General features: G+C 38.2%; 1 protein-coding gene across 1 annotated transcript; it reads right to left on the bottom strand.

Moving 5' to 3' along the window:
* Window positions 1-6,422: 6,422 nt before the first annotated feature.
* On the bottom strand, window positions 6,423-8,783 carry LOC149537307 (dihydrolipoyl dehydrogenase 1, mitochondrial-like). Its single transcript, XM_089807685.1, has 2 exons — window positions 8,365-8,783; window positions 6,423-7,892 (listed from the first exon to the last, which is right to left on the bottom strand). Exons 1-2 carry the CDS (start codon window positions 8,653-8,655, stop codon window positions 6,642-6,644), a joined length of 1,542 nt encoding a protein of 513 aa, XP_089663811.1. The 5' UTR covers window positions 8,656-8,783; the 3' UTR covers window positions 6,423-6,641.
* Window positions 8,784-9,680: the final 897 nt, after the last annotated feature.

Consider the following 9,680-nt stretch of genomic DNA (forward strand, 5'->3'; position numbering starts at 1 on the left):
GTCCCCCACCGTCCCTGTACCAGAAACTTGGGGGAACATAGAATGGTAGCATTAAAAGCAAATTCAGCTTGTGTCAAAACTAATCCCCATTGTCTCAGATTCTCCCTAAGTAAGCATCAAAGCAAATTACCCTAACTTCTATTTAGCAACTCTGTTTGTCCACCTGTTTTAGGTGGTAAGCTGAACTATGTTGTAGTTTACTGCCAAGCTTTTTCCATAAAGTTCTCGAAAAGTGACCCAACTTTTGTATTACAATTGCTACTTATAGTCTTGGGTGATCTTATGCAAGCAACAATCTCTTTAAAAAACAAATAAGCAACCATACTCAGATCTGTAGCTTTTTTGCCTGGACTGAAGTAGGACATTTTAGAGAATTAGTCCAAAACAACTCTTTCTCATCATAGCAACCCTACACAAAATTCATGGTCTCTTGAGTCGGTAAGGGTTTGTACAAGCCTCTTTTGCACCATCAAAGCTTGAAAAGTTTTACATGTAGAAACAGACTTATTTACATCTTTTCCTAGCTGAGGCCAAAAAAGGTTCTTATGAAACTGTAAATTTTGTCCCTTTCCACATAGTCTCACCTAGCCATTTAATGCACTTCCCAAACCAACTTTTCCCTTTGAGATCCTACGGGCATATAAAGTTGGAGTCTTCTAAACAAAAATGCATCTGCCAGTGAGTAGTATTTAGTGTATTCACAAACCTGCCTCTCATTTCTCCATTTTCATTTAAAAAATAATCAGTATACTACTTGATTAAGAAGCTTCAATTGTAGCACCAAGACAATGTGGTGCATAATAATCAGTGTACTTCTTGATTAAGAACCTTCAATCATAGCACCAAGTCAATATGGTGAATAATAACAATCAGACTACCACTTGATTAGGAAGCTTCAATCCTCGCACCAAGTCAATGTGAGGAGTAATAACTCTTGATGATGGCAAACCATGGATCCAACCATAGTTTGCAAACTCTCCGAGTACTCCCCGAGTTGCTGAGTACTCTCAATTTTTTTTGTTGCTGAGTACTCTCAAGTTTTAACTCTCGTGTTTTTATAGACACAAAAAATCATGGGTAGAAATGTCAAAGTAGGTAAAATGATGGTTGAAATATGTTTTTCACATACTATTTTTTCTATAAAACCATGCATTTTCTCTTTCAAGATGTCAATTCTTAATTTAATACATTTTGTTATTGAATTTTACAAAAAAAAAATGTTTCTTTAAGAGAATTTTTTTTTTGGTCTTTCTAAGTTGCCGAGTTTTCGCTGAGTTTTGTTAAGTTTTCTCCGAGTTTTTGCCGAGGTGAAAATTTTGGGCCTGCTGAGTATTCTCTGAGTCCGAGTCTGAAAATTATGGATCCAACTATGCTCTCTTGCTTCTCTCAAGTATAATAAGTAGCAGACTCAACCTTGATCTCTATGCAATCTATAGATCATTGATATAAGTAACATGGCAAACATTTAGATACCTCTCCAATCTTTCATGGTTCGGAAAGTGTTTTCATTCCTTTGAAGTTTGTGCTCAACCCCTCACGAATTCTCTCTGCTATGATAGAATTATTTTTTTATCATATTACTAAGGCCTATCCAACAACAAATGACGTGCATGCATCATCATAGTACACTTCATCTGCATAAGGACCAATTGTGAATGCGTAAAAACAAGATTTATGTAAAAGCACGCAATGATCCTTTTTTAACCCAAGAAAGTTCAAACAGATTGGATTTATGAATGCAAGAAAACTGAAATTTGTCAACCATTTCATACTTGCCAAATTGTCCATAAATCCACCACCTATGATCATATTACACATCTTGTACTTCCATTTGCATTTCATTTGAAAGATAGTCTTCATCTTCGAATCAATTTAAGCTGTTTCTTTGTCCGTAGATATTAAGATTCTTTTCAGCATCAAGTTCTCTCCAAACTCAACTTTCTTCTTCTTGGGCAACTATTGCCTTTTCGAGGTTTACGGGAAATCAAAATCTGCATGGGACTTGTTAAAAATAAAAAATTTCAAGCACTTCCATTCAGTAGAAGGTATTCATCCTTATCCTATACCCCTAGAGCCCCTCTTCCTCAGAAGTCTAGCTTCACATACCCCTCTAGTTCATCTTTTACAGGTTTGGAGAAACTTCCACCTTGTTTTGGTCGCTAAAATCTCAATTAACTCCAATTTGCTTTGTTTGGTTAAATTTTTATCCTACCCTCATAGCATAATCATTAGCTTCATCCACCATGTGAACTTTCAACAATGCAAACCCATCCCAATGTTGGAATAAACCACAAACCCTGAACCTTTAGCCTATCCATAGGGTCTAATGCCCTAGCCTCATCTTTCTTCTCCTCATACTCTCTTTCATCATGATGATGGATCATGGAGTGTGATCCAAAACGTTGATGTAAAAATCACACACACAATCAAATCAAGAAACAACACCGTATAATTTACTAGGTTTTTTAGTTCCACTTCAGACACACACAATTGTAATCTAGCCTCAAGGGCCTTCAACCTCCCAAACAATTCACCAGTGTTTCTTTGAGAACCTAAGTTGCTCCTACCCCTTCTCTGCTCATTCATGTGGACTTCCCTCTTAGCCATCATGGATTGGTCTGATGTCAAAGATTGATGCAGATACAAAGCTCCAGCCAGCAACTCTCTCTCTCTCTGATTGATGTATATGGCTGAAGATTGAGGATGATGAGGAGATCACATGGCTAGCAGCGTGCTATTTTGCACCAAAAAGCTCTAAATTCTACAAAAAGAGACATCTAGACAACGAAGATTCATTTGCAACTTTAAAGAAAGACGTGCTTTCCATTAATCAAACTGGTAACACAATCCTTCTAGGAGATTTTAATGCTAGGACAGCGAGTAACCAGGCTATTCAGCTGGGCAACAATCTATCAGAGGATAGTAATCCCTTGTGGCTAAAAGAAAATGATGACAATATCAGCAAACGAACTTCTCAGGATGAAAAAGGTGGCATGTCTCACTTTGGGGCTAAACTCTTAGGGCTGTGCAGCCTCCACGGGTTAGTTGTGTGTAATGGTATGAAGATGTGGCCTAAATCAAACAAATTTACTTGCAAAACATATAACGGACAAAGTGTGGTAGACTATCTAATATGTTCACAATCAATCATCACCAAAGTAGTTGATTTCAGAATTAAACAATGTCCCATAGAGCTAAATTCAGACCATATGCCTCTCTATATTAAATACAATATAAAGGTCAAAAGACGGAAAAGTGACCAGGTCCTAGATGAAAGCACAAAAGGATATAAAGAGGGCAAGATTCTTATAAACAATGATAACAAAAAGATATTTTGCACCGCTCTTGAACAACAGCTCCAAATGCATCATGACATCACGAATATCAAGGAAAACAGTGATAAGAAAAGCCACATCAATAGCAGTTTTCTAATCCCACTAATTAAGGAAGCACTAAAGGGTCGCAAGAGAACAAGGATAAAGAAGAGCATCTCAAAAACCTTTCCGGCTAACCCATGGTATGACGAAGAATGCAAGGCCACAAAAAGGAAATTTAAAGGGAGAAAGGAAAACAAAACAATCATAAGAGAATACAAACAACTGATCAAATCCAAGAAAGAAGAATATGTGACTAATCAGAGGAAGGAGCTAATCATGTTAGGAAAGCACAATCCTAAAGATTTTTTGAGGAAGTTACAACAAGCTTAGAAACAAGCTGAAAATAAAATTATGGATTCTCAATGATTAGAGTATGCAAAGACTCTTTATGAGAGACCGGAGGACGAGGTTTCACTCCCCACAACCAACAATTCGGATGAACTATTTTCTGATGAAAACATTACTCTCGGGATAAGGAGATTATCGAGTGGAAAAACTCAAGATATTGATGGGCTGCAGGCTGAATTTCTGAAGTGGGGGACAGATTTGTTCACTCCACACATCAGGAACATTTTTAATACGGTCACACAAGGCTGCTTTCGGGGGGGAGTGGACCACTAGTGTAGTTATTCCTCTCCATAAGAGCGGGGATGTCAACAACCCTTCCAACTACTGCACCATCATGGTGAACCCCCTATTAAGCAAACTCTACGAGAGTATGGTAGAGCGGAGAATCAGCAGATGAGCAGAGAAAGAAGGAAACTGAGCTATGGGGCAGGCTGTTTTCAAACCAAAACATTCCACTGTTGATCACTACATTACCCTAAAGTTCCTTATAGAAAAAATGTGGGATAAATAGGAGGAAGAGGCTTTTTGCTACTTTGTTGACTTTAAGAAAGCTTTTGACACCGTCCCTAGGGATAAGTTATGGAATAGGATGGAAGAATTAGAGGTCCCAATAGAGTATAGAGCTGCTGTTTATAAACTTTACGAACAAGTTAAAGCAAAAATCAGAACCAAAGTGGGCATGTCAAAATGATTTGGTAGTGACAGGGGTCAAACAGGGATGCCCGTTATCACCTACCTTGTAATGGCTAAACAAAGCCAATGGAGAGAGAATTCAACTGGCTAAATATGTGATCAGATTGCTTTTGTATGCCGATGACCTCATTCTCATTGCTAAAACAGCACAGGGGCTGAGAGAACATTTGAAGAACTTAGAAACCTTTTGTACGGAAGTAGGGATGGAGGTCAACACTTCTAAGACCAAGATCATAGTCTTTTCATTGAAGAAGAGAAAATAATAATGCACTTTCATATTTAATGACAAAGCGCTAGAAATTGTAGAAGAATACAAATATTTGAGGATAGATTTCCATTACCAGCTCGGTTGGGAAACATGTAGATCAAAAAGGATACAGGGGGGATGGAAGACATCTTATCTTCTTCAAAACAGGTGCAGGACAGCAGAATTATGGGATTGGAAAACTAAGAAAACCCTCTTTGGGTTGTTGATGATACCAGTTATTTTATATGGCAGCGAGGTATAGGGGAGCAACGTATCAAACCATAAATGGCGACAAATTGAAAGAATTCAGAAACACTTCATCACAACTAATCTCAAAATCAAATCCACAGTCCCATACGAGATTATTTTAGCAGAGGCGGGCATGTTCCTGGTGGAGGCCTCGGCAATTGTTAGATTGTTGAGCTATCTTAAAAAGGTGAGTAAAATGGATGCACATCACTGGCCTAGTAGGGTGGTTGACGGAGAACTGGCTCGTCGAAAGAAGACATGGAAAAAACAAAACGATAAATGGTTCAATAAGTGGAACATTGACTACCTAGAATGTTCGGAAAACAATTCTGAAATAAAAAAATGGGTGGCAGGAAAAGTCAGATCTGTCATGTCGGCAAACCAGCTAGGTAGGAAAAAAGCCTATTATGTCAAAGAACTTAATTCCGCATGCGAACATGACGACAAAGAATATTTAGGAGCCGAGATCAATCAAAAGGCAAAAATCCTAATCACTCAATTGAGATCTAGTTCCCACCGTTTGAGATGTGAAACTGGTAGATGGAAGGTCCCTAAGGAAGAGTGGGAGAATAGAATTTGTAGATTTTGGAATGAAGGTGTGGTAGAAACAGAGTGACAATATATGAAGGATTGTACAACATACGAAGACATTCGCAGCCAACACAAAGAAAAGTTAAGAGTGAACAACATAAAAGACCTTTTTGAAGGACCAAGATTCCTCAAGGGGGGCATTTTACTTATGCAAATTCACAACAAAAGAGACAGGTTGGAGAAATCACATCAGACTGACTAGGAGTTTTATGTGGGTCTCTTAGGCTTATGGCCTCATCGACGTCATTAAAAATCTTTCATTCATTCATTCTCTCTCTGTGTGTTCACAAAGAATGTGAGAGAACTATAAACTGAATTATGAAATAATGTGAGAGAAACTATAAACTGAATTATGAAATAATTTGACAGAAAATATAAATTGAATTATAAAATACAGTTTTCCCATCCCGCTGCCTTACGGTTTCTTTTCCAAAAACTTAAATCAAATACCACAAAACAGTGTCAACTAAACAGATCTCAAAGATCAACAGTTCAGCAGTATTTTCAAACAGATCTCACTCCCTCTTCCTCTCCCCCTCCCCTTCTCACTCTCTCTCTTTACAAAGAACTATAAAGTACGTTTTTCCAATCCTGTTGCCTTATGGTTTCTCTTCCAAGACTTAAATCAAATACTACAAAACAGTGTCGCCTAAACAGATCTCTAACATTTTCAAATTTCTATTAATTTCAAGCAATCCCATTATTCAAAGACAAATTACAACTTCCTCCAAAGTGCCAGTCTCAAAACTGTGACAAATCAACAGTTCAACAGTATTGTCAAACAGAAACAATCATTTCAATAAACATAATCACAGAAGATTTAAACTGAACTATAAAATACAGTTTTCCAATCCTGTTGCCTTATGGTTTCTGTTCCAAAACTATATCAAATACTACCAAACAGTGTAACCTAAACAGATCTCAAACATTTTCAAATTTCTATTGATTTGAAGCAATCCCATTATTCAAAGACAAATTGCAGCTTCCTCAAAAGTGCCAGACTCTGTTTCAAAACTGTGACAAATCAACAGTTCAACAGTGTTGTCAAACAGAAACAATCATTTGAATGAACATCATCCAGTGGCCCGACATACCAATTAAGTACATCTTTGATAACTAGCACAAATGTTATAGATCTAAATGTGGATAGGCTTGTCAAATGTTGCCAGGGCAGCTTCTTTGATAGCTTCACTGAGTGTGGGGTGCCCATGACATGTTCTGGCAATGTCTTCACTAGATGCTCCATACTGCAGGGCAATCGCAGCTTCATGAATCAACTCCCCAGCATTTGAGCCCATGATATGGACGCCTAAGATTTTGTCAGTTTCTTTCTCCGCAATTATTTTCACCATTCCATCAGCATCATCAATAGTTCTGGCCCTGCTATTTGCCATAAAGGGGAATTTCCCAACTGCGTAGGAAATGTTTAGTGCCTTCACCTGCTCTTCTGTCTTCCCTACCGATGCTACCTCTGGATGTGTGTAAACAATTCCAGGTACAGTGTCATAGTCCACATGTCCAGGTTTTCCAGCAATGAGCTCCACACAAGCTACACCATCTTCCTCTGCCTTGTGTGCAAGCATGGGGCCAGGAATCACATCACCGATAGCATAAATTCCAGGAACATTTGTCCTGAAATGGTCATCAACTTCCACTCGTCCCATTTTATCAAGCTTCACCCCAAGCTCTTCTAGTCCAAGACCTTTTGTATAAGGAGATCTACCAGCAGAAACAAGAACTACATCTGCCTCAAATGTTGTCTGCTCGCCTCCCGAAGCTGGCTCTAGTGTTAACTTGACACCTGGTCCTGAAGCATCAACACCAGTCACCTTAGTTTTCAGAATAAATTTCATTTTCTGTTTCTCTAATGTCTTCTGAAAAGACTTTCGAATTTCCCCATCCATGGATGGAACTATGTCAGAACCAAATTCTACAACGGTAACTTCAGAGCCCAACCTTCCCCATACTGAACCCATTTCTAAGCCGATGTATCCTGCACCAATCACAACGAGTTTCTTTGGTACCTCTTTAAGTGATAGCGCTCCAGTGGATGAAACTATTTTATTTTCATCAATATTAATTCCAGGAAGGGGTTTCACTTCTGAACCGGTTGCTATGATTATATGCTTCCCTTTCACAGTACTATTTCCGCCATCTACAAGATCCACAGACACTTCACTTCCAGATACAATCTTCCCAGCACCTTTAACATAAGTGACTTTATTCTTCTTAAAAAGCCCTTCAATTCCTTTTGTCAGACCAGTCACGGCCTTCATTTTCTGCGCCATCATTGCAGAGACATCAATTTCCAGCTGTCCCACTTTCACACCATGGCCAGTGAATGAATGCTTGGCTTCGTAAAACATATGTGAGGATTGAAGCAACGCCTGCGACAAGAAATCAAATTCCTCTCAATAATTGATTCAATTCAAATGGACACACTCCTAAGTTTCAAAGTAAGGTTGGCTTTAATGTTCATTTTCACAAGATTGATAATAAGCGCAAAATTCATGTTATATTTGTGCTCCTGAATTGTCCCATGAGCTCGGAAAAAGTAAACCAAGGGAGCGGTGCCAGTGCAGGATATTTAATGACATTAGATTTTCAAAATCCATTGTGCTAATATTTTATGTTTTGGTCCTTTTGGATTTAGATTGTATGAGAATTTCTACATTCATCTTGAAGGTGGAAATGTCTGATCAGATTCAATTGAATCCAGAAGCATTAAAAACAATTAGTGAAAGGGTAAAACTGGGGAACTTAATCCATGAAATATTTTTTAAAAATATATATATAATCATTTAAGGTAATTATTTCCAAATAAGCAAGGAATGGGAAAGGGGGAAAAAGATTGAGAACCTTGGAGGGTATGCAACCAACATTGAGGCAGGTGCCTCCGAGAGCGCCGCGCTTCTCAATGCAAGTAGTCTTGAAGCCAAGCTGAGCAGCCTTAATTGCAGCCACGTAACCCCCAGGACCCCCTCCTACCACCACCACATCGTTCTCCTCAGCGGAGGACGATGCATATCTTCTCAGAGATCCAACCCCTGATCCTGCGGAACAAACCCTATGCCACGAATTTCTCAGACCTCGTCGAAGGGCATCCTCGATCAAAGCTGATTGACATCTTGACATTCCTGCCATGGCCATTGGAACCAAAAAAAATTTCGCCTTTCCCTCTAATAATTAAAAGATGATTTCACTTCCCTTAAGCCCAAGTAGAACTACAAATGACGGGACTCCTCTGGCACGGCTGTGTGGCAACCACCTAACTGGTTATATTTTGTGACTGGATGATATGTTTTATAGCTTTCTCTCATCAAAATCCACTATCAGCACAGGAGTAGCGGTGATTTGAAGGTTTGACTGACTTTTCTCTTCAACGTCAAATTTAACTTAGATGTCTGATACCTTACGAATCCAATACTTTATTATTCAATTCAAGGGTGTATTAATAGAGAGATCAGCTAACAAAATTAAATCAGATGTCTAAAGGGGGCTTCCTAAAAAATTTATTCAAGCAACAACATTAGACTTATAAGTTTATTCAAGCTCCCAACAATTGGAAGACCAAGAGTCCCAAAAGTCACAACTTAGAATTCCACAAAGATGTCCCTCTTCGGATTTGGACCAAGTCTCCACAATGAGAACTCGTTGCTTCAACCGACTAAGCTAAATCCCATGGACTATTGGAGCTATTCTTAAAATGTTTAAGCCTCATAATATATGGAAGCGAGTGGTCTCATGATTTTTTTTAATTTTAACATATTCAATTCACTTACCAAGTAAATAAATATTTTTAAAGATTTATTGATAAAAATTGTGAATTGGTATATGATTGACAAGTGGCATAAGAAAAGCCTAAGCTGGTGGGGCAATTTCTAGCCCCCAATCTTTCCCACCCACTTAAATATGCACCCTAAAAAGCAGGAGTTGCTACATTTGAGGAGAAGATTCCAATTAATCCTGAAGCAAACTTTTTTACTTTTTTTTGGCTTCATAGGACCACCCACTCCACAAAAATAGATCATGCTGCCCCCATGGGACGGCACCCTAATTGCTTACAAGTCTAATTTTAAAAAAATCTTATTTTTTAAATGTAATGTTTTTTATAGGTGTTTTTAAGTGTGTTATTAGTTCTTTAAAAAATTAATTGTTTTTAATTCTAATATTAT

Source organism: Cupressus sempervirens, chromosome 10 (genome assembly GCF_028749045.1).
Source record: "Cupressus sempervirens isolate cs-2001-9-10 chromosome 10, ASM2874904v1, whole genome shotgun sequence".
Lineage (NCBI taxonomy): Eukaryota > Viridiplantae > Streptophyta > Pinopsida > Cupressales > Cupressaceae > Cupressus > Cupressus sempervirens.

Bases quoted from the DNA above. Each gene is read 5' to 3' on its own strand.
- LOC149537307 (XM_089807685.1), bottom strand. From the start codon at position 8,655: ATGGCCATGGCAGGAATGTCAAGATGTCAATCAGCTTTGATCGAGGAT. The intron at 7,893-8,364 runs GTTCTCAATCTT...TTCTTGTCGCAG, and splicing joins TTGGTTGCATACCCTCCAAG to GCGTTGCTTCAATCCTCACA.